The sequence below is a fragment of the Cantharellus anzutake genome (assembly GCF_015039405.1).
Source record: "Cantharellus anzutake strain C23 chromosome Unknown EI90scaffold_156, whole genome shotgun sequence".
NCBI classification, from domain to species: domain Eukaryota; kingdom Fungi; phylum Basidiomycota; class Agaricomycetes; order Cantharellales; family Hydnaceae; genus Cantharellus; species Cantharellus anzutake.
The window spans coordinates 91070-115589 of record NW_024067106.1 but is presented as its reverse complement, the minus strand read 5'-3'; the positions used below and the strand labels follow the sequence as shown (position 1 = coordinate 115589).

General features: G+C 49.5%; 4 protein-coding genes across 4 annotated transcripts; 3 read left to right on the top strand and 1 right to left on the bottom strand.

Moving 5' to 3' along the window:
• The first annotated feature begins 2825 nt into the window (after positions 1 to 2825).
• On the top strand, positions 2826 to 3921 carry EI90DRAFT_3090966 (uncharacterized protein). The gene is made up of 2 exons (XM_039062354.1): positions 2826 to 3094; positions 3134 to 3921. Exons 1-2 carry the CDS (start codon positions 2927 to 2929, stop codon positions 3485 to 3487), a joined length of 522 nt encoding a protein of 173 aa, XP_038908509.1. The 5' UTR covers positions 2826 to 2926; the 3' UTR covers positions 3488 to 3921.
• A 2261-nt stretch (positions 3922 to 6182) lies between these two features.
• EI90DRAFT_3090964 (uncharacterized protein) lies at positions 6183 to 8376 on the top strand. The gene is made up of 4 exons (XM_039062353.1): positions 6183 to 6526; positions 6591 to 7514; positions 7565 to 7585; positions 7618 to 8376. Exons 1-4 carry the CDS (start codon positions 6220 to 6222, stop codon positions 8334 to 8336), a joined length of 1971 nt encoding a protein of 656 aa, XP_038908508.1. The 5' UTR covers positions 6183 to 6219; the 3' UTR covers positions 8337 to 8376.
• Positions 8377 to 15582: 7206 nt separating this feature from the next.
• EI90DRAFT_3147668 (kinase-like domain-containing protein) lies at positions 15583 to 17124 on the bottom strand (the record flags this gene model as incomplete). The annotated part of the gene is made up of 6 exons (XM_039065544.1): positions 15583 to 15648; positions 16062 to 16141; positions 16197 to 16348; positions 16404 to 16552; positions 16605 to 16950; positions 17003 to 17124. 6 exons carry the CDS (start codon positions 17122 to 17124, stop codon positions 15583 to 15585), a joined length of 915 nt encoding a protein of 304 aa, XP_038908507.1.
• Positions 17125 to 18712: 1588 nt separating this feature from the next.
• EI90DRAFT_2948833 (DHS-like NAD/FAD-binding domain-containing protein) lies at positions 18713 to 19867 on the top strand (the record flags this gene model as incomplete). Its single annotated transcript, XM_039055374.1, has 5 exons — positions 18713 to 18835; positions 18889 to 19202; positions 19256 to 19374; positions 19440 to 19637; positions 19692 to 19867. The coding sequence occupies 5 exons, from the start codon at positions 18713 to 18715 to the stop codon at positions 19865 to 19867; spliced, it is 930 nt and encodes a 309-aa protein (XP_038908506.1).
• Positions 19868 to 24520: the final 4653 nt, after the last annotated feature.

Here is a 24520-nt window from a genome sequence, read left to right as displayed (position 1 = left end):
CTGGTCCTTCTGTGTTTCCCTCCTGCCTATTTATATCCTGTAAATACTTTCGGGGACCTTAGTCTGAAATCAACTAGAGTACCCCCCCTGTCTGGTCTGAGTCTCTCCTTCTGCAAAGGGGGCTTCCCCCCTCTGAGTCTGTGCTCGCAGAGTCCACACTCCTCCTACAGGTCCGCTCCGCCCGCAAGTCTTGTTTGAAGTCCGCTGTAAGTGTCAGTTTGTAAATATGGGATCTCCCCCAAACGTCAAGCTCAGGGCACAGCGCTCCACCTGAGTCGCTGAGGCTGCGATCCCACTCTGCTAACCTTGAACAGCGCTTCTGGACGCGCCGCATATTTCTGCCTGCATATCCGTGCGTGCGCTCCAACAGGCCTCTGCCACAATCTCCGACCCCAACTCAGACAGAACCTAATCCGTCTTCTATCTGCCTTCTGACAGTGTTCCGACTCTGACATTATTCCAGATTCTGACATTATTCCAGATTCTGACATTATTCCAGATCTCTGACAGTTAGGAACTGGGCCCAGATGAGAAAAAAGCAAGTGGACATCTTCACTTGCTTGCCATGAGAAAAAAAGCAAGTGAACATCTTCACTTGCTTGCTGTGAGAACAAAAGCAAGTGGACATCCTCACTTGCTAGCTGTGAGAAAAAAATCCTACTATGCCATTCAATCCTATTATGATGGTAGTCAAGACACTTGACTTTCAGAACCAATTCAGTCCTTTCCATTCAATCCTACTATGCCGTGGGAATTTTAAAATCAATTCAGATCATGGTAGACATACTATGACTATAGTAGATCCCTTTTGGGACAAGAAATGAATTCAGGGTTAGTCCGAAATAATATAAAAGAGGTGTTGTGACTAAGTATTCACATGGTGGATTCTGGGCGAGTTGCTCTCCCAGAATGTTCCCATGCTAATGCAGGAATGTGGCTGTTCAGGTTAACTAGAAAGGTTGCTTCGCAACCATGACCTTGCTTGCACATCATTAATTGCTGACCACAAGGCCAGTTATTGGAGTTGGCTTTAGTCATTTAATTCCTTGACACTCCATCCGTCAAGCACCCGCTCAGTTGACATTTTCTTTGTAGTTAATGAGCACTATGAGTTGAATCGAGGATGGTCTGAAACGATAAAAAGTATAAAGGGTTGGCACCGTCTCTTACTCCTGCCTTCTGCACTTAACCAGAGAGAAAGTGGTCCAGAGAAGTGTCGTTTGGAAGGCAAGCCACCTTCTACACGGTTACTAAGAAGGGGAGCTGGGTCTCTAAACACTATGATCTCCTCCACACGTGCGGAGTATGTTGTCCTCTTCTCAGTGCCTATCAAGTGACATGCTGGTGACATCAAACCTAAACACCAATCTGAACATCGCAAATGGAACCTGTGGGGAAGCAGTGGGGGCCGAGAGTTTCGCTTCATTACCCACCATCCTGCCCTCTTATCAGGTTGGATGTCGCTCAAGTGCTCTATGGCACCCAACAAAGATGGAGAACTTGCAGTCACGAAGCTCTCATTTATAAAGTGAGTACCGGGGTTGTTTTCCATTATTGCCAGCCCATGGCTGGTACATGACCTGTGCACGAAGCCTTGAAGCGGACTCCAGCACATATGCTTCGAAAGTTGAATATGCCGGCAAATACTACTTGGGAAGCAGTGAGGGCATCGGGTGTGGGTTATTACTTAACTGAGTTATGCCAGGGATGCACTAAACACCAGAGAACTTCAGGTACGATGATGGCGAGGGGGATGACCATAACACAATGATACATATAGCAATATAACAATAAATATATAATACAATTCGTTGAATGGTCACATGCTATTGGGAATCACATGAGAAGTAAAAGTAATATAAACACATTTTTCCCACGCAATTGTGGGTTTGGAAGTGACCTTGCAAGCAAGGTAACTCCGTTGGAGTACAGAAATGTACACATTGACCTGACATCACCCACCACCCTTCCTATTTTCCCATCTTGATGACCTCACATGTAAACTCGATGTAGATTACAGTAGGGGTAGCCGCACTGTTGCATCATCACGCAACCACAGGGTAACAAATCAGAGTACAACAACAACAACTACCTCATAGCACACAACCGATTGTAGTTGGTTAAGTTGTTATTATTTACATGCCACATGGGAAATATCCATTTCCACAACATCACCCCCAGCCTCTTATGGGTCTTTGTGCAGGACAATAATAGTCCAACAGAAAAAGAAAAAGAAAGAAAAGTTGTGAGAAGTGCCACAATACAGAAAAATCCCTTGGCCAGCCCCAAAACCCGGTGGGAAAGCTTGGCACAAGGTTTAGATTAAGAAATAAAATTTATGAAAAATTTTAAGAAAATATAAAAAATATAAAAAAGAGGGCCCCCCAGACTCCAATGGGCCGCACAGCAGCCCCCCACAGTCCAGCCCACAGGGCCCTGACAGTGGACTCGGGGTGGTGGCTCACCCGGTGGATGCAGCAGGCCGCGGAGATTGGGAGGGGGAAGCGGGAATGGGTCCGTGCGCGGCTGGATGGGCGCCAGACTCGCCCATTTCGACGGTGGACGCGACCGAGGGGGGCCAGGATGCGTCTGTCGTGGTACTGGACGCGGTGGAGTCGATAGACGCGCCAGATTTGGCGCGGGAGGGTGTGGGGAGGGTGACGGTGACGACGACGATAGCGCGGTTTCAGGGCGCGCTGAAGTCGGAGGGAGAGGTGGGGAGGGGGGTGGACGGCGCGTAATCTGGCGCGAATTCCATCGGATTGGGGGTGGAATGGCCGGGCGCTGTTGGATCGGGCGCGAGTGCCATGGAATCGACGGTGGGACGGCCGGACACGGTCGTGGTGGGGTCGTTGGACGACGCAGAGGGGTGGTGGGGGAGGGGGGCCGGGCTACCGGGCGCGAATGCCATGGAATCGGTGGTGGGATGGCCAGACGCGTCGACGTTGGGGGCGGCGTTGGCACTGGCGAACGCGTTGATTCAAGAACAGACTGCGCCTGCAAAAGCGGGCGCGTTGTTTCTTGGGGACGACGCAGTGGAGTGGTGGGGGAGGGAGGTGGGGTCGGCTGGCGCGGTTGGGCAGAAACCGTTCGCGTCGATCCAGGAATGGATCGCGTCGCAGGGGGCTGACGCGTCATTTCCTGGTGTCGACGCGACGCTGGAGGGAGGGGAGCCGGGCTGGGAGGGCGTACTGGGCTGGGCTGGGTCGTTTGGGTTCGGATCGGGTGGGGGGAATGGCCCAGCGGCGCAGCGAGTGCCTTCTGTGCGCGTTCCAGATGTAAAAGAAAATCAGTAAATTTTGTTTTTAAAATATTCCAAGTCGCAGTGAAAGTACGCAGCTCAGAGCCCTCTTCCAAGGCCCACCAAATGTCCCCCAGTGGGTCCACCTCGAACTTCGCTGGCATAACTCCAAACTCGGACGCGAGTTGTCGTCGCCAATTGAGTACGGCGCTTATTAGTGATGCGACAGGCGATGGACTGCCTTGAAAGGTCGTGGAAAAACTCGACCCCCACTGTATCTGGGGTCAATTTCCTCCAATCCGCCAGGAGGGTCTAAAGTGAAGCTGCCGGCTGTGGGCATGACCCGGCTGACAAGGTCGATTTATAGTGGTTCCAAAAGCATCCAATCCCCTCCCACCTCTGATGCGGAGCGGTTTAACACTCGAAGCAAGCTCTCGCCGTAGCCATGTCAGATTGACATGGCTGGAGGGCTGCTACAGTGCTAATCCTCTGAATCATGAGGGGGAGTCAAGGGGGCAGTCTGCTGCATCCAGGACAAGGGAATCCCCTTTTTATAGGCAAGTCAGACAGAGAATCGTGCAGCTTTTCCCAGGGTTCTCCCTTGCCCATTGTGACAGCGGTTCTGCACATGAAAAGTGGTCATTGAGGGCCCTAACCAGAGCGGGGGGCATGTGGTATTTGTGTTGTTTGAGAGTCACCGGGAATTTCATGTCAAAATTCGGAAATTTGTTCCTCCGCTTCTCCGCCGAACCCCTGGAAATTCATACACAATAAGTCAGTGGCAGGGTTATGTCCACTGATCCCTTTATCCAATCTGTGCCACCCTAGATGTCTTGCCACAGGAAGGAGCGGAAGTGTACTCTGTTCCAATTGGTACTAGTGTTGTATTCCACTGGCCGCTCCGTCATATGCCTACGGCACGCACGCGGAGTTAAAAATGAAATACCACCACCACGACTTGAAGCAAGGGAGCAAATAAATCGTCTTTCAATTTATCCTTCAATAGGACACGCATTTCAAGCGATTACAGTACAACTTACATACAAGTTCCATGTCTTTCCTCCCAAACTGTTCGTAGCAATCACCCAGAGGCATCAGTCCATGCCTATTATATTTTTTACTTTCCCTCGTACAGTAGCAACACACAATTGGATGGTTTTAGTGGCCCTCGATATTATGCGCTCTCGCTGCCGCCGGCGTCTCCTGCATGTCTGCCCGCTCCACTGACCTTGAGGGTCCGATTCGCCGCTTCCATATATGCCGGCTTACCCTGTGACCTTGACCCGCATATTCCTTTCTGCTTCCAAAAACGAGTCTCCAGTCGGCAAGTTCCCTCACGTAACGCGTTTCCACAATCCCGAAAGATAATGTAATCCTGCCCGAAAGGTAGAAGGCGAACCGGCGTGGTGGCAGCTATACTAGATGAAGATTCCGCCTTACCTGGGCACTAGGAGACTTATCCTCCAGTGCTCCTCTAAAGATCATCCAGGCCCTCCTTTGTAGTTATGAGGGCCCACCCTTCCCTTGTTCAATGGACCCGCTCTTTTTGTGTCTTATTAATAACGCACCCTTACATGTAGATAAGTTTCGACCTGACTATTCAGCAGTTTTCAACCCGGGAATGATGTATTTGGACCGAGGCATCGCAACAAGTAACGCAACGTCGCGATGATCGTTCGCTGACATGTCCCATTCGAAGCGATATTTTCTCCTTAGTTTAATGAGTGAACAAATGCTCCATCGATCCTGACTCCGGCGGTGTTCAGAACATCTCTTGAATGTCTCTTAGCCGTTATGTGGTTGTACGGAATAGGTGTACGGAGTTGGCCGGATTAGTTGGTTTTTGTTGTCTCCGGCAACATACCGAGCGAGATATCCCCCACTCAATGAGTGTACCTCAAGAAGAACAGAATGAGGGGAGCACCACCAATACCGCCAAAGAGATTCAGAAAACTCCCATTCGTGGTGGATCAAGGCCCAGCTCGAGTTCGGCCAGTTAATCTCGTTTGCTGACTGGAACTTTGAAATCCTATCGGTGTGACATCCCTCTTTCGTTTTGCCTCTCTGGTGATAACACGACGTCAGGGCGGAAGAAATGGAAGAGCCCATCCGTGTCGACTTGGAGAGTGCCCAGAAATGCAAGGCGGTTGACATGATCGACTTTTTGCTCGCGTTCTGCCTGTCGGGCCCGTTCGATGGCAGGAGACGACACAGAGCTTGGATTACTGTTCTGGGAATTTACAGCAAGATCTGAGTCTCAGAGCGTGAGTGGGCAGGTGGTAATATGTGCGTCGTGTAATGCACCGTTAACAGTGGTGACGAGGCGGCTCATAATGGTTATGTTTGTGAGGGTCAGGGTGGGAGACCAGCCTTTGCAGCGCGTTGCCTGGACGAAGAAAACGACCACGAGACGGAGCGGTGCAAGGGCGCAGCCTCCGGCCCTCTTGAGTTGGGTACCTCTACGAAATGGCGCTAGCATGGGGCGTCTCCACACAGACGATGATTCCGGTGGCTTGATTGGCTAAAGAGAGTGCTCTAACCACTACACACCAGCGACACACTAAGCGTCTTCAGTTAGCTGCGAGGAGAGGCCCTTCAGGGACATCTGTAGGGCAACAAGGTATGTTGAGAGACGTGAGCAATGCATGCAGTGTTTGACGAGAGCGCCCTTAACGGCTAGAGGACTGTTAGAATCGCAACCATAACCGGCATGAACGAATGAGCTTGTGTGTGAAGGTCTTGTGGAAAGGAAACATCAGATGCGATTTCACAAACGTGAGCGACAGATTTTGTGCCTACCGGATATGCCACCTATTGTAAGAATAGGGCGCCGGGCCCCAACCTAGTGATCGAAAGCCTATCTATAGTGTAACATACGGTCATATCGGGTTGAATGCGTCGAACGATGTGAAGATGCAAGCCTCGGATTTAGCCGAATGCCCGCAGATTCATTTAGTGTTTGGACTTGCCAATAACCCATGTCTGTCAATCTCAACTGCTGGGTACTTGGCGATGGGACTGGCCAAGTGTTCTCGGTCAAAATTGCAAGTACAGAGTCTGTCATTGCCCTCAAGGAAGCAATCAAAGACAAGAAGAAGGTCGCTCTCCAACACATTGACGCAGATGCCCTCACACTCTGGAAGGTTTCCATCCCAGTCGACGACGGTTTCGAGGAGAAGGTTAAACTTCAAAACGAACTATTGCCTGTGAAGAGATTGTCCCGCCTTTTCCCGAATCAACCTGACGATCAAGACCTACACATCGTTGTTCAATTCCCGCGTGATTGTGAGTGATAGTCGCGGAGCTATCTCTGTCTGTGACGTATTTTCTCATTCAAGCTCGTCTTCAGTGCCACAATTAGATCCTCTTATTCTCGAACTGTACTGTCTCGTTCGTGGCGATGACGCCAACCATATCTTTCCGGTCAAAATTGCGAGTACAGAGTCTGTCGGCACCCTCAAGGAGATCGTTAAGGAGAAGAAGAAGCCCGCACTCGATCACATTCCAGCAGACACCCTCACACTCTGGAGGGTTTCCATCCCGGTCGATAACAGTTTCAAGGAGAATGTGAATAAGGTTGAACTTAAAGACGAGGAAAAGCTATCACCTGTCCATCAATTGTCCTCCATTTTTCCCGATCCACCGGCCCAACGTCATCTACACATTATTATCAAGTTTCCGCCCGGCAAGTCTATATCATCCACTAGTCAACGTCCCCTATTATATCAAGGCGACCGCGTCGCCGAAGCCCGCAAGGCGTGGGGTTCATCCGTTTCACAAGAGGCCCCTTCCTCAGGGGGCCTACCCAAAAAGTTTGTTGCCATCCAGAAAAAGGAAAAACCTGCGTTTGCGTTTAATCGCCCCCCAACCGCCGCCGCGACGATACCCATCTCACTATATCATCCCATATTCGGCCAGTTCCAAGATGACTGTAAAACTTATACACCCACCAAGAAAGACCATGATTTCGCTTTAAAGTTCTCCCATTCTATGTCAAATATTTACGCCAACGAAGGGGACAGGGCTGACCAAGCTCGAAAAGATTTCGCAAGCTATGGTCTCGACTTTTTGCCCACCGGAATTGGCAAGTATTTTACTGATGGAGATCTTCGCTACAAGGGCTTTTGCTTTGCACTCATCGAGGCCAAGGCAGAGCTTTCCACCGGCGGTGCTGAGCCTCTTTTCGAGGCTGCCTGGTACTATAGTGCCTTCATAAGGAACCACTTTGACGAAACCCGTTCGCGTCTCCCTTGCTTTATCCTCTACCTTGCTGGTGAGCTTCCACGTTTCTTCTCCTGGATACACCCTAAATTCATGCCCTAGGTGCCCACATTGGCTTTGCCGGTGCCGTCTTGACCATTCACCCTCATCTGGAGGTCCTAGCCCCACGTTGCCGCTCTTCTATCATGCATCCAACGTCGATATGCGCATGCAAGCTGCCCGTTTTTTTGGTGCAACAAAAAACGCGATTCTCGCGTTGAATAGCTACTACGAATCCGAACTTCCACGTATAACCCCTAACCCGATCATTACGTTTCCGTATCCTACCGACTTCGATTCCCCGCGCAGTAGCACAAAGTACCCATTTGAATACTCATCGCAGCTTGACGAGAAGAGACTCCTATTTTCCGGCACTATCGGTGATGAGAAAATATTCATCAAGTTCACCCACCGATACTCCGAGGATGCACATCTCGCATGCTTCTTGCTTGGTTGTGCACCTGCTTTGAAGAGGTGTCAGCCCATTGCGGGTGGATGGTATATGGTTGTCATGGCTTTAATCGGGGATGATTATCATGAATTGCGGCATTCAGAGATGAAAGCCTTGTTCAAAGACGAAATCGAACAGAAGGTGCAGGCTCTCCACCAACAAGCATTTGTGCATGGTGATATTCGAACCACCAACGTCATGGTGCGGAAAGACGGTAAGCCTGGAATTCTACTAGTCGACTTTGACTGGGCAGGTAAAATTGAGGAAGTGCGATATCCAATGAATGTGAATAATGTTGATATCAAGCGACCTACAGGGGCAGTTGATGGTGAGCTTATTAAGCCCGACCATGATATTGATATGATAAAGTATATGTTTCAATGAATTTGTTAATTGATAACACCCCACCTGGATCACACCCTCTTATTATACGCATCGACTCCGGTTGAACTCTGAAAAGAGGCCCTCCACTTTAGATGGTCGCGCAGATACCGTTGATCTGTTGTCCATCGCTTGACAATAGGTGGCTGGATCTCCACCACATTGCAAATACGAAATACTGTACATACATGACCAACTACCGGATGGGGTTGGAGCGTCACGCCGGGAGAGTAAACCGGCTGCTCCTGATGAGGTGTGACAGACAACCGGTGATAGCGATGCATGTGCGACATCCGCAACAGCGGTATGTGCGTGAGAGTGACGGTCTCCGATGGTGAAGTCAGTCTTAAATCCGAATGAATTTCAAATCATATTATACTCCGTTTTTGGGCTACTTTCCCAAAAATTGAATCAAATGCACAGCCACACCTTGGCTCCCAAAAAAAAAAAGTGACAATGGGGACAACAAACCGGATCCCCAGTGTCACGCGTCACAAACACGGACTTACACCCGGACCGCAAGGCTCGCGTCACGCGTCACCGGTAGGTGGTCGTGTATGTACAGTAGTCTAGTCATGGGTATCTCCGGAAGCCCGAAGATGCCATGAGGCACAAGTTGAAGGCATTGAGAGAGAAGCTAAAGGAAGTGGGAACTCATTGGATGTGTTGCCACACCTCGGAGCACTCCCACCTCAGTGACATGGTCAATTAGAATGTATTTTTAGGGCATTTTGGAATGGGTCCGTCATTTTCAAAATAATGTATCGGGGTTAACCCATTTTGTGCTTCTTGAGTCCATTATAATCGCGGCACTGCAGCTGGACATTCTGAGTGCAATATCACAATGCCATTAGATATCGCACTCAGCTCTACACATCATACTTATATACATTTCTGTGTGGCGCAAATGAACAAAGGCTAAAGCATTAGGACAACGAAACTTCCCATAAAAGGGAACAATAACCATAATAACAAGGGCATCGGAATGCCGTGTCAACATTTGGAGTACCACCAGCCCCACAAGAAACTATGGAAAAATAAGCCAGAGGTTATTCTGTGCATCATTGACATATGCACCTAGTAACCCAGCAGCTTAGATGTTAGGTATAGAATTTTGTTGGAATTTGTACATGTGGTCTTGGGAACCTTAATGCTAAAATATGGACATTCTGGGAGTCGAACCGCAGAACTGTCAGGGCACAGCCCCTGACCCCACACACCCTCAGGTACCCTTCCCCCATTTTCTCCTATTTTTCCCTTCACTGTTCCACAATCCCGCATGAATGCAGACCGTGGGAACGTTCTGGGCGAGTTACTCGCCCAGAAACCATCACAGCCACAACCGTGGGGACTTTCTGGGCGAGCTGCTCGCCCAGAATCTTCCCACGGGGGGGTGCCAATTATGGAAAGTCAGCAAAGAGCCGAAAACTGTATAGTTCCCGGCTCCCATTTGTAGCGGCTTCACAGGAGGTTGAGAAGGTTACCCTTCTTCTCAACTCATTTCCTGTGAAGGCTGGGGCTAGCCCCCTCAGTGAGTTTGAAGACCTCGGACTGGGACTAGATACCCCAGCGACTCAGAGGATCCCCTTGGGCCCGTCACGGAACGAGGGCCGGGCCCTGACACTTGACTTGGGGATGTGAGGGGGGACTCCAGGGGATAGTGGGGCCCTGGAGTTTCCTGCGACTCTATCCAGTCAGCTTTTTGGGCTGATCGTTCAGCGCTTACACGTTTTTCGCGCAAGTCGATCACCTCGTGAGGAGGTGAGGGATCTTCCCCAGCTTGGGTTAGATCGGTATGTCATGGAGTTCTGGGGGTATTTCGCCCCGCACTTACTCCACATAAGTTTCTAAAGCCTTCAGGGACCAGCCCTGAGGTGGTTGCTATTGCCGGATCATGTTGATCCTCGTCGTCGTCTGACGACGGCTTTTGGTTTGAATCTCCCTTGATGGGAGATTGCGGTTTCTTTATAAACCGCTCGTTTCTTTTTAGTGTCACTGCAGATGCAACCTTGCCCTTGCGGGTGTGTTTTGGCGCCATAGGCACTTCCGAGTCAGATGTTAAGATTGTGTAGTTGTGGGTTGTGTTGTAAAACACACCTCATGCACTTAAAAAAGTGTGAGGTCTTAGGGTGGCTCAGCACACAAGGCCGTAAGTGATACAAGATAGTGTATTTTACGGTGGTGTGTAAGCGGTTTCCCAGAGGTTCCCGCTTGCCCACGTGACTATGTGTATCTAATTTACATGTGACTCGGGGTTCGGGGCTATTGCCCTGACAGTATGGTTTGGGTTGGAATGGGGAATGCAACAGTGGCCATAAGGGATTTCCATCAATTATTTTAGTGCAGCATGTCATACTTTCATTGGTATAAAACATAACGAGGGTGTCTGATAATAGTAATAGTTGTTATTGCTTAGCAGGATGTCATGCATTTGCTCTCCATATTCCAACATGGTGGTCCATGCAGGTTGTGCAAGATGCCTTCGTCATTTGAAATTTCTCATTTTACCTGAGTCGGACGCGTCGTCAGTCCTCAATACCGCAACATACGAACCCTTTTCCCCCAATGTTCACCCTGGAGACACCAGATGGCGCCTACGTTGCTAGACGGTAACATTGTACTTGATGTTAAAGTCCCCCGAGTGCAGGGCATGATGCCGCGACCGTACCCGATCTCACAGCACCAGAGTGCACCAAGCTCAAGCTAAGGCCAAGAGGCCTTAGTATCGAGTTGCCATCCGACATCGATCGCGAGCCCATGGGCAGTGCCTACCGTAGCAGCACCAACCCAAACCGTTGTATATGACATGAGAGTGCAGGCACAAAAGGCATAACCTCCACAGCCTAGCAACCCCCAGCCAAGCCCAAAGAGCTAAGGCCTCCCAACCCTAGCTTCGAGTCCCCGGTTCCGATGACGAGCCCAAGCCGCACACGAGTTGCATGATGCCCCAGCCCAAGCTGACGATGGCCCGAGCACCAACCAGTAGAGACCCCAGCATGCAAAGGACATCAGTTAAACACCCGTGTTTGACTGAGTCTTCCAGTGCGAAGTTGATCGCGCATTGAATGGAATTCTACAGTGAGAGCGAAATCAGTAGCTGTGGGCATGGGTTAGCTATGGGAGTGGAAATGGGGTGTACTGCTGTGCCCGATCCTCCCATTCGACCTATGGTTCCCCAGTATCACGATACCGAGTTCTGGGTAGTTTGGCGCTGGAGCCGGTTGATGGTGGTAATGACAAGGAGAAGCGAGGGCACAATGAGGATTGAGGGTTGAGTGTTTGAGGGTCAATGCCAATGTTGTTGAAGCGCACGCGCTGAGATGCCATGGGAAAGCTCTGAGCGAGTTACTGTCTCAAAAATGGAGTCAACTCCTTCAAATGAATCCGTAGTTGTCGAGGAATCCAAGTTTTGCCACCTTGCCATATATACCTTCCAACACCGGGTGTGTCGAATAGGTCACGTGATTACTTTCGGTTATCTCCATTCTTTTTCTATTTCAGGTTGAGAGTGAGGTGGTGAAGCAGGGAATTCGAATGCAAATTCACGTTTTGAGCAAAGAGAGAATGATGTTGCGGAGCATGCAGGAGGACTGAAGGATTTAGTTACTGTGAAGAATCGATCATTGATCGTGGAACGACTCCAGGGATATCAAAGTTCATATTCACAGGAGGTTGCATTGTGTCAGCGGGGTATTCGGTGATCATATAGCGTGGATGGCATCGCGATGTTGTAATTCATGACGTGAGCCATCAGATTGCATTGTAATAAACGCAGGTCGGTGCATTGGATCGAATGATACAGTTAGTACGTTTGCGTCGTCCAACTTGAGTGAAGGATGAAGTGCGAACCTCGATGATAAAAGAAATTCCATGTACAGCAGTCTGGCGGCTGTCTGAGTCATTGTTGAGGGGCGAGATTTGCTTCTGACGTGAGGTCACCTCAAGCAGCCAATGTGCCCTAAAGCCACGGAATGATTGACAGACGAAGACCAGGGGGGTCTGGCACTTGCATAAGTGGTCGCTCGCAGCGCGGCGCAGGAAGGCGAGCGAGGGAGTCTGGCAGGGCTGGCTCAGTGGATGCGAGCGTGCTGCAACATGTGCAACTAATGAACAAATGAAAACAGGAAATGAAGGAATAGAAAGGAAAAATGAAGGAAACAGTCGCAATGTGAGAAGAGCGAGTAACGGGAACATAGCGATGAATACGACGAGTCGGTCGCTGCGAAGCAGCGATAACCAGAGCGAAGGAGGAAGGCCGAAGGGGCTTGCAGGCAGGCGGGTAGCCAGTGGGGGGAGGCGTGCGGAGTGGAGCGTGGGTCGGGGCGGGGGGGGGGGGGGGGGGGGGGGGGGGGGGGGGGGGGGGGGGGGGGGGGGGGGGGGGGGGCGATGGGGGGGGATGACAGCAATGAGAGAGCGAGAATGCACTTCAATGCACTGGTGAGACTCTGTACATTGAATGGTTCCGGGGCGTGCAGTGTGTGTGCCATCGCAGTGCCATCGCAGTGGTATAACCTGGCAGTTGGGAACACAGCCAAAGTGCGAATGGATGTCAAATGAGCAATGTCGGGGACGTCAATCCCAATTCGGTGAAATGGGAGCCAATGAGAGGAGCGCGTGGGAACCGACCCAACTCGGGGTTAAGGTTAAAACCTCAAAGAGCGAGGCTTGAGCAATCAGGGGGCGAGAAACAGTCGTCCGGCTGGACCCGCGCTATTAGTATCAGTAAACTAGAAATAAAGGAGGCGATAAATAAAATCACATGCTACTGTGAGTCACCGGGAAATTTGTACGAGTCATCCAAATATTATTTACACACGGTCTGTCATCCCGATGGAATTGACTTTATAATGAAGAATACAAATAAGAACTAAAGTCCGAGTGAACCCTCCTTCGCTAGCTGGTCTGCACGATCGCTCCCGATAATGCCAGAATGAGCTGGGCACCAGCTGATGATGGTTTCGAGGGGCTGGTTGCGCAACAGTATGTTGGCCAAATACGTTCGAAATCCCTCTGAGTAGTGTTGTCCCTTTGTTGGACTTGACATCGTGAGACGTTCAATTGAGCCAATATCATCTCCGAATATGAGTAAACGCGTTGGACGCTGGGTCGCATTGTTCCCCTCAAATACTCCTGTGATTTTCTGCGCTGCCACCTGAAACCCCTGGGTTTCTGCTTCAAACAGGTGTGCCCCCTTCTCCATTCCCCCTTCGACTCAAATACTACCTCACGGCTGCGATAGCCAACCAAACCATACCCCGATCTCCTCGCCCCATTCAGCTTACGCTGCGAACCATCGCTGTACACGAACAGATACGATGGGTCATCCTCATATTGAGCGATGAAGCTTTTGTGAGCTTGCGCCCATGCTGGTTTATGCGACGTTCCTCGAGTGTGGGGAGGCAGGTAGACCTGCACTTGAGTAAAACCTTCCCCCTGCATCGCTAGGTCATTGCGAACCGCAAGTTGGGCAGCCTTGATGTGTCTTTGGTAGGCATTTGAGGTGGGCGTGGGGAGCATTCGAAGCCAGCTCGCAGCGCTGGAATGGATTGGCTGCAGAAAGAGTCGGGGGAGTTGATAGGGATTCGGCATTTGCTGGGTGGCGTTCGAGATGAGGGTTTGGGGTAAGTGCGATGAGTTGGAATGAGTTGGGAGTGAGTTCAAGATACAGATACGAGCGAATCGAAGGGAGCTCGTAATGCGATTGAAACTCGGTCGAAGTCTGATCAAGGCACTTTCGAAGGAGCTATAAGAGCTTGAGTAGTTCGTGACAGGAAGAGAGTGGGCACGTTGTTGAACTAATAGCATTGAAACTAGTTACCTAGCATGTTTCGCTAGGGTACATGAAAGTGTGTAAGTGATTAAGATAAAATGCTCAGAATCCAGTCTGACTGATAGGCAGGCAGGGGGAAACGATACAAATATCGGGCAATGTCATCGTAGTGATTGATCGTTCCATTGCATTTGAACTGCATGGCGAGGCGTTACGAGCACATTACTCCAAGGTGGGTTGTTTTTGGGCGATGTTAGCAATAGTTTCCGTAGCATCGTCAAGTGTCTGTCATTGCGTTTCCGTATATCGAAGGTCCACTTTCTCATCGCTCCCTCTTCCATGTCTTTGAAACATTGACAGGCCAGTATGACGAGGTGCTATGCTGGACGACTGGTTTGAACCCATAGAAGTCAGCCGCGAATGATGGGGTTCACCCCATGGTTGGTTTGATAGGTTATCCCGATGATTATGTTGGTGGAATCATCTTCACTAAACATGGCCCTTGCAGCATCAATACATGCTGGGCTATTGACCACAATCACCTTTACATTCAGAGTGATGGTGATGCAAGCCTTCCATTCTGAATATGCAATAGAGAAGCAATGGCATGTTCAAGTGACTGTGATGGTAATTTCTGTCACACAATGTGTCACAGCACAACCACAACGTTGTAGGGCACCCAAATATATAAAGTCAACAAGAATATATAGTGCTTAAGAATTACAAGACGAAGCAGTCAGGAGAATCATTAATTGATAAAGACAGTCACCTGAAGGAAAAATTCCTATTTTTCATTCTTTTTTTCAACTTTACATTCACTTTTAATATAATTACGTTGGGTACCCATTCTGTGCTGCTAAGCCCACCTAACAGGGCGTTTCCAGTAGGGGCCCCTGCCATTACGTACCATGATACAGGCTGCCCCCAAGGGTCAAGCTCGCCGGGGTTTGTAGGGGCCCCAATGGATGGCTTGTGTCATGGTCCATATGATGGGGGCCCCCATTGAAAATGCCCTGTTGGGTAGGCCTAGCAGTGCATAATGGGTACCCTAAGGGCCTTGCTGGTTGAGCAAGGAGCTCTAAGTGCCATTCGACATGCTGTTGAACGCTTCGCATCTTCACCAATACTGCATCATTCAGTGGGAGACTCGGTGGAAAAATATCCCCTTTTGATTCTGTAGTTTTCTATTATGTGGGCATCCTTGGGTCTTGGGGGGTCAAATATTATAGCTTCTCTCTTGTTTGAGAGGGTGTTTTTTGACATGATCTGTGGGATTGGCATCAGGACACCTCTGAGGTCGATTGAGCTGATTTGATCAAATCCCTGGGATTCCCTCCCTGTGCCCCAATCGGTTCGATCATGCCAACCTATCATGTAGATTTATCTACATTCCAAAATGAGGTATAAATTTATGATCTTATTTACAAAAATTAAAGCAAGCGAAGGCATTACAGGGGTCCAAGGTGAAGGAGATTGCATTTAAAGTTCCGGTGAAAAACGATCACCTGTTATCCAAGGGTGACTCGCTGCATCGCTAAGAAGAGCCTCCTCTCAGGCTCTCTGCACAGCAGCTGTCAGGCACACACCTGACTAGCCGACCGACCCGTCCGACCGCTTCCCCACTGCGCTTCCGCATGCACGCACGCTCCGTGCACTGCATGCTCCGGACCCGGTTTCTACCCTTCATGTGACTTCCGGGTATCCGGAAGTTTTGCTGATATTGTGGCACTGTGGAAGATGAGAAGTTAGCTTCCTTCTCATCTCCTTACCACAGTAGGCAAGTGTATATACTTGCCTTGTTTATCTCATCTCCTTACCCACAGTAGAGTTGTGCCTGGACAGGCTGGTTACACCACAGGCTGTGGACCATAGGGAGGGTCATGGGACCTGGGAGTCGTCCCTGACAGCAGTTAGTAACAAATCAGTATGAGTGCCAAGCAACAGTGGGTTGGACGCACAAGTTCGATGAAGTCACAAGCTTCTGGGGAAATGTGACTGGGAAGTTCCAAGTCCACCAACACAATCCATTGGCATGTTGCTGTCGCATAGCATCAGTCAAAGACAGGATAACTCATCGCATGGGGAACATGAACCTATGAAACTATTCGCTTCGAAGGGTACATTGCCAACAAGAAACTCGTAAGCAAGGACACCCAGTGCCCAGTGATCCACTTTCTCCATGCAGGGTTCCCCTGCAATCATTTCAGGGGCCATGTAACCGAGAGTGCCACAGAATGTCATCCGGCTGGTGGGTCGTGTCAATACTAATCAAAGCAGTCATGCATTGATGGAACACACACCGATTACTGTTTGCTTGGACACTACATCCAAAATCGGCTATCTTCACCTCTCCGTCAAGACCAAGGAGAAGATTTTCAGGCTTGATATCATGGTGGATGACATGCTTGCTATGTAGATATTGCAATGCAGCCACCACCTGAGAAATGTACTTAAAATAGCCAATCAGTTGGAGAATATCAGTGGCAGTTGAACAGACGTACTTGACTTCCCTGCTCTTCTGAGAAATGTCCAAGTGTTGTAAGGTGCTTGAAGATATCTCCCTTCGGTGTGAGTTCCAACATCAAAAAAACCTGGTTTTCGTCATGGAAAAATCCATAGAGGCGTAAGACGTTCGGATGTCGCAGTTCCTTCTGAATTTCCATCTCACGACACAATTGCTCCTTGGCATGTTCCTCTTTCAGTTCAGCCTTGTACAGGCATTTCAGGGCGAGAATAAACTTGGGAGCCTCCTTGGTTTGAGCCATGTAGACGCGTCCAAACCCGCCCCTCCCAAGGCAACGGCCAATTTCGAATGAGTCCAATGTCCATGCATTGGGGGTGTACGATCTGTAAGGAAATTACATTATTTGAGTGAATGGACTGGTATGAACCAACTTACGAGCTTGTTGAAGATGCGCAACCGAGAGTCTCCACAGCTTCGCTGGAGAAGGTGCTAAGTTCACCAGTGTTGTTGACTTTCCACCTGATATGGGGTGGAAGGTGCTGGTACTGTGGGGGCATCTTGTAGTGTAGTGGTTGAACGCTGTAGGGGCCCTTGGAGCTTGTAAGAATGTAGACTTTGCACCGTAGGGTGATTTGGGGCCAAGGGATGTGACCGACTTGGAGGACGGGAGCGAATGTTGAATTGATTACGAATGTAAATACATCCAAGGTCAGAAACGAGAACATTTCCTGGAGTCTAACTACACAAATTGGGTCAGGCTGATTCTTCTGATACAGATCGTGGGGCCTCATCAGCACTATCCAGAGGTTGAGATGATCTGGATTGGCTTGATCGCCTCGGCCACATCTGCCATCCCTGCTCGTTGAGGGTCCGTGGTTGTGGGTGGCAGTAAGTTCTGCGTTGTTGGTGGGGTTTGTGTTCGCAATTTGGGGTCATTGATTCTTTTGTGGGGGAATGCTTCGTTCCAGAACGGGACTTTGCTCAGCCGGCGCTGGTAGGTCTCTACCCTTGCAGCACTTGCAGTTCACCTGTGGCGATGGAAGGGTGATACCATTCCGTACTTCCAGCTGCGGCTACCCCACTGTCTGTGTTGGAACACGTCGGTGGGGTGGGGGGGAATTGGCCATGAAGACCCAGTGTGTAGAGGCGTTGCCATGTCTAATCATGGTGATTAGGCCATCCTCTGCTGGGTTAATGGTCTCACGGCATAGCAGCATGTTCAGGACTTCGCTGGCTAGGTGTTGGTCCACCTGGGTGCTGGTCTGCACCAGGTTTTGTCTGAGGCGGCTGGCCAATTGGCAGTGAAGTCTGTCGCAGGGTAGGCAGCGAAGCTGAAGGCCTTGGAGATCCAGAACCGATTGGAGAGGTGAGTGGCTGTGTTGCTGTACATTTGGCCTGCTATCATTATTCCCCTGGGAAGTGGCTCGTCTGCTTGCTGGTCATTTAATTTTGTGGCTGGGATGACCACGAGAGTGTTTGCTAAACCAGGGAAGGCCCACTTCATGAAGATAGTAGCATCTGCCTTGGCCTTCTGCATGCAGGGAAAACGGAGTAGTTCATCGCGTTTTGCCAGGCTGCTTGGGCTCTGTCTGATACGTTGAAGCATAGGTGTGCGCTGAAGACCCCAGGACTCTGTAGCCAAGTCGCCTGGGAGGGTATAGGCATTATGTGCTTGTTGGTCCTGGGGTGTGCTGCACTGCCCTATGGAGGGGTGGATAACCACTGGGTGGTCGACTAGGCCCCCTTCAGCAGCAGTGTCAGTTCCGGAGTCGAGTACTATGTCCTGGGTTCCTTCCGGTACTACATACTCTGTGCGGGTATTCGCTGGGCTTGGGGTAGATTGAGTTGAGTTGTCAGGGGACAGGTCGTGGCTATGATTACTCTAGGTGGGGCGGGGGCGCCATCATCAGTGGGGTTGTAAAACCGGAATAGTGGACAACCCTTGGTGCAAGTCCAGTGCCTCTACATTGGGACGTCGACTGGGAGAGGTAAGGAACAATCCCCCAAACCTCACTTCTCTCCTCCCCACTCCGTCATCGGAACCGATTGGTGACATGTGACCATCAACATTATTAATATTACCATAACAAACAAAAACAAACCTTCACACTTTGTATCCAACATCCCAACCCCTCTTGCGACGATATGATAAAATCATCTGATAAGGGCTCATTTGATGCCATTGTTTGCCTCCATCTGCTTCGATCTTTCCCAGAACGGGTTGTCACACTCACTGGTGCAGGAGTTTCATGTGCCTCTGGGATCCTGGTTTGTTTTTGCAAAGAAAGAAGTAGCATGAGAGAGCTCTAATCATTCTCCAGGACTTCCATTCTGCCACTGGCCTCTACAAGATCAAGAACAAAGATGGCAGTATCCCTTACAGGGATGTGTTCCGCACTAGGGTGCAGCAACCTGAACAAGCAGCAGAACAGCTCAAGACACTAGGGAGACTCTCAGAGCTTTGCTTGCAAGCCCCACCCAGTACAGCACACAGCCTCCTCGTTCACCTGTCTCAGCTCAAACTGTTGTGCCGGTCTTATACGCACAATGTGGATGATCTTGATTCCAAGGCAGGTCTTCCTCTATTTGACAGCAATGGCAGGCAGGTCCACGTAACCCTGCATGGGTCTCTCAGGTGTGTTCTCTCCTAACATGCTGCCTGCCCATGCTTAGCTTGTTATGCCATAGTATACTGAGATGTAATATCTGTTCTAAATCATGTGTGCTCACTGCACACCATGTTGCACAATACAAAAAGGGCTTGTTCCCTGAATGTAAGGAGTGTGTTGAAGAAGGTAAAGAACTCAGTGCTACCTGTCCTTTATTCACACTCTCAATCTTTCTCATATAGTGGCAAGACGGAAAAAAGAAGGACTGAGGTGCCAAAGACATGTTGGTGTGCTTTGCCATCAAATCGTCTACACAGAAGATGGTCCAGAAAGTGATCCAGTTGCTGAAGAGAAGGGCTTATTACTGGACCAAGATGCATCTTCCTCACCACGTGTGTTGTTGATATTGGGGACATCACTGAAATTGTCAGGAATTCGGTCTTTCATGCGAACGATGACCTGTTCTATGCATCGACCAACAGACCTCCCACAGGCATTGCCCAATGGCATCAGAGACTACAATTATCTTGACTTGTTGGAACTCCAAACCTCAGATGCACTTGTTGTATTTGTCAATTTAGAGCAACCTCCTTGTAGCATGGTGCCATATATCGATGTTTGGCTTCAGGAGGATGTCCAAGCATGGTCAGATCGGATCAATCGGGGACTGAGAATGAGGAAGGGCCTGTAAGGAAGGGTTGGGTCTCAGGGTGGTGATGCGTGGTGCATGCTTCCTTTATTATCTTGATGTGTACAATGTATATTTTCATGTGTGCATTCTGATTGCATGTCAATGTTGTTATAATCATGGCATTGCAGCCTGACCTCTGAGTATGATATCACAGTATCATTAGATATGTCATAAATACAAGGATATGATAAGAAGAACTTGCCTGAGTATGGTATCACAGTATCATTAGACATCGCACTCAGCTCTACACACCACACTTATATACATTTCTGTGTGGCACAAAGGAACAAAGGCTAAACCGTTAGAACAAGGGAGCTTCCCATAAAAGGGAACAATAACCACAACACACAGGCACCAGAATGCCCTGAGGGGTATAGTGGATGCTAATGGTGGACAGTGGGTATGGTGTAGTGACCCAGTATAAGAGCAAGAGCAAGTGAGATAGCAAAAGTGAGTGCAAATAATTGGTAGCCAACATGATCCCCCACACTTCCATAAAAGATGTGACAGAAATTTCTGTCACGGACTTGTGACAATACAAAAAGACCCTTGTCAGAAAATTGTGAAATCCAGCTTAAATGGATGTGGAACCTTGACACTGGATGTCTAAATGTGAGATTTGAATGCTTCAATACAACATGAAGATCTCCTGGAGAAGTCAGGCTCTCCCCCACTCTGCTGGGGAGATCTATGAAGATATGGGTCTCAAAAATGAAAAGGTGTTTGAAAAAAAACATAGCCCAGGGCATAGTTTATTTTGGGATAGGTTTTGTATGAATGTAGAGGGGCCAGTGAAGGGATCTAAGGTTGTGGCATAATAAGATCAGTTGTGACAAGAATTTTTGGTCACGTGTCTATCTCCATCACAATTTTTTCATTCATACTTATACTTCAAATTATCAACCTCCCTATGGATCAGACCCAACAGGTACAGGTTTTCTCCATGGCCTTCGACATGTAACACTCATTTTGATAGGCTAGTGGGAGTAACTCCAGTCGCAGGTTTGGTATATGTAACTGCATTTTCTGTGTAAGATCCTGATGAGTTTTGTGTGTAGAAGAGAGGAAGCAAAACCGTTTTACAATGAACAGGTTGAGCGGATGCTTGCATGGCTAGCAATCAACGTCCCCAAACATATCCCTGGCAATGCACACAGCAGCAGGACTGCTTGGACAGTGTTTAAGCGGATGTGTGAGGATGTGTGTGTTGCTGCTTGCTTACTCTTACCCTGAATCTCACCCCAACCCACCATTGGGCTGAACTGCACATAGAAGGCAGAACTCCACTGGACCAGCAAACATCCTGTCGCTTCATGGCAGAACCATTTCAAGAAGCGCTTCGACAAGTTCAACCCTAGAGTTGATAGGCTGGCGAATCTGGATAGAAACAGAAAGGGGAAGGCTCCTGAGATTACCGCCAAGGCAATAATCCTGAACAGGAAGGTGCCAATTTGGTTCAACCCAACTCTCTGCCACATCCCCAATCTCTCAAGTGGAGGAAGCCAAATGGGAACGGTGCTGGTTCATCGCCCAAGGGAAATGCCCCTTTGTCACTGTATGGGTGTCAGGGCAATAGCCCCGAACCCTGAGTCACATGTAAATTAGATACACATAGTCACGTGGGCAAGCGGGAACCTCCAGGTAACCGCTTACACACCACCGTAAAATACACTATCTTGTATCACTTATGGCCTTGTGTGCTGAGCCACCCTAAGACCTCACACTTTTTTAAGTGCATGAGGTGTGTTTTACAACACAACCCACAACTACACAATCTTAACATCTGACTCGGAAGTGCCTATGGCGCCAAAACACGCCCACAAGGGCAAGGTTGCATCTGCAGTGACACTAAAAAGAAACGAGCGGTTTATAAAGAAACCGCAATCTCCCATCAAGGGAGATTCAAACCAAAAGCCGTCGTCAGACGACGACGAGGATCAACATGATCCGGCAATAGCAACCACCTCAGGGCTGGTCCCTGAAGGCTTTAGAAACTTATGTGGAGTAAGTGCGGGGCGAAATACCCCCAGAACTCCACAACATACCGATCTAACCCAAGCTGGGGAAGATCCCTCACCTCCTCACGAGGTGATCGACTTGCGCGAAAAACGTGTAAGCGCTGAACGATCAGCCCAAAAAGCTGACTGGATAGAGTCGCAGGAAACTCCAGGGCCCCACTATCCCCTGGAGTCCCCCCTCACGTCCCCAAGTCAAGTGTCAGGGCCCGGCCCTCGTTCCGTGACAGGCCCAAGGGGATCCTCCGAGTCGCTGGGGTATCTAGTCCCAGTCCGAGGTCTTCAAACTCACTGAGGGGGCTAGCCCCAGCCTTCACAGGAAATGAGTTGAGAAGAAGGGTAACCTTCTCAACCTCCTGTGAAGCTGCTACAAATGGGAGCCGGGAACTATACAGTTTTCAGCTCTTTGCCGACTTTCCATAATTGGCACCCCCCCGTGGGAAGATTCTGGGCGAGCAGCTCGCCCAGAAAGTTCCCACGGTTGTGGCTGTGATGGTTTCTGGGCGAGTAACTCGCCCAGAACGTTCCCACAGTCTGCATGCATGCAGGATTGTGGAACAGTGAAGGGAAAAATAGGAGAAAATGGGGGAAGGGTACCTGAGGGTGTGTGGGGTCAGCTGTGCCCTGACATCAAGCCCCAAAGGCAGACCAAGGGAAACAAAGGGAAGAGCCCCCACGACGGCTATCCGAAAAACTACTGGACTTGTTCCAGGTTCCGTCTGAATGGAGGATGGAAAGTGAAGATCAACTTCTTCTCAGGCTGAAAGCCCGAGAAGGTGTGAAAATACGCCCTGAGAGCAGGATCTCCCAGAGTGCGGAAGCTCCAAAAGAACTTCCGCTGTTTACACTCCCACACACCATGCCAGACAAGGCAAGGTCGCCAACTTCGGAGGAGGTCTCCGAGATAATGAAGAGGAGGCGAACTGAAATGAGGGAGTTCGCTGAGGAAGCCTTACGTAAAAGTAAGGAGAAACCAGCGAACAGACCCCTCTATGAAAGGGAAGCACCCTCCGCAACGGCCTCGCCTAAACAAAGCGAGCGTGGAGTGTTCACTCCAAGAACCCATTCTGGAACCCCCAGAAGCGGAAATGTCAACTGGGGAGAGTCACTGCTCGCCCAACCAAACTTCCTCCTGGAAAACCAGGAATCGCGCATAATAAACGCAATAAACTCGATCCAAAAAAAGATTGAGGAAACGAACCATAATAGCATGGCTCGTCTAGAGATAACTCTAGAAAGAATGGCCAACGCAATCGACGCGTTGACTGAAAAAATCAGCGAACAAACAGATTTGCTGAAAGAAATAAACTTCTCACAAAAAAGTGAGGAAACAAATAGACACCCCTGGACCACGGTCCAGGACATAAATAGAACTCGTGAAAAATTCACGAAAAGAACCACCAGTGAAAGCACACTGGAATATCATCAGTGACTCGACAGAGACGCTAAGGAGATCCTTCTCCCAAGGATAGGAGAAGACGATGCCGAAAGAAGGCATTGTTCAGAGATTAGAAGGAGAATTGGCACGTACCAAAGGTTTGGCCAAACATCCACTTATGATGGATCTCTCGAACAGAGAGGAACTCATTCACACCCTCTCAAAACAATGAGAGAATACAAATACAACTTCAGGCAAATTCGCCTGAAACCAAAGAAATGCTGTGAGGAAGATTTCCCCCAGCAAAAACCCCCCCAAAGGAGAGATCTCCATTGGATAGCGACCCTGCGAAGGCAGGGGAGCAAGAAGAGTACCTGGAGAAATGGTACGAAAAGGCCATAAGAATGGCCAAAGTGAGAATACTCACTCCCTACCCAGAAGGAGTGAAGCCAGAAGCCCTAAAGAATGGGCCGGCATTCCCTGACAAGAAATGGTCAGGGGAGAACGACATGGAATCGTTCTGGCAGTGGTTCACAGAACTACTGGGATTCCTCGCCTCGCGAGGATGCAAAGGTCCCCAATTCGACGAAGTCCACCTGGACTGCTTGATTCGTGGATTAGGGGGACCCGCGTTTGACCTCGGAATTAGACTCCGAGACGAAACTCTCCTCAGAGGAGACGAGGGCATGTTCCTCGAAGTTCTCGACATATTGATGAGAACCTTCATCAAAGCCTCCACCGCATTGAACGCGACAAAGAAATACCGCAACGTCAAATACAAAGCGGAAAAAGGCCTAAAACAGTTCTACTTAGAACTGTCAAAAGCAGCGTCCCAGATGGTGATGCCTCCAGACCAGGCGTCCTTCAACGCCAGGTTCCTAAACTACATTCCCCTCGAATGGAAGAGGGAAATGATCGCTCATGATAGAATCAGAGCAGACTTCTCCTCAAACGAGGAGATGTTAAAAGCAATATCTCGTGTAGACGAGATAATTGACGGGCTGAAGATGTCTTCAGCCTACAAATCAGGTTACTATACCCGAACAACTACCACGGCAACAACGAGCTGCGGCAGAGCCCTCCCATCAGGAAAGAAAGCGGAAGAGCTGAAACCCAGATGGAAAGAGGATACATCCTCGAAAAACTCGAGGAAAACTGACCAAAAGTCAGTTCCAATTTGCGGCAAATGCAGCAAAATAGGGCAAACGAAAGATTGCCCAAGACACAATATAACGAGCGATGAAAAACCAAGGCGCATAG

Excerpts from the sequence above, each read along its gene's own strand:
- EI90DRAFT_3090964 (XM_039062353.1), top strand. The coding sequence starts at position 6,220 with ATGTCTGTCAATCTCAACTGCTGGGTACTTGGCGATGGGACTGGCCAA. Across the intron at positions 6,527-6,590 it reads TGTTCAATTCCCGCGTGATT|TGCCACAATTAGATCCTCTT; the intron begins GTGAGTGATAGT and ends GCTCGTCTTCAG. Across the intron at positions 7,586-7,617 it reads TGCCCACATTGGCTTTGCCG|GTCCTAGCCCCACGTTGCCG; the intron begins GTGCCGTCTTGA and ends CCTCATCTGGAG.
- EI90DRAFT_3090966 (XM_039062354.1), top strand. The coding sequence starts at position 2,927 with ATGGCCAGACGCGTCGACGTTGGGGGCGGCGTTGGCACTGGCGAACGC. Across the intron at positions 3,095-3,133 it reads GTTGGGCAGAAACCGTTCGC|GTCATTTCCTGGTGTCGACG; the intron begins GTCGATCCAGGA and ends GGGGGCTGACGC.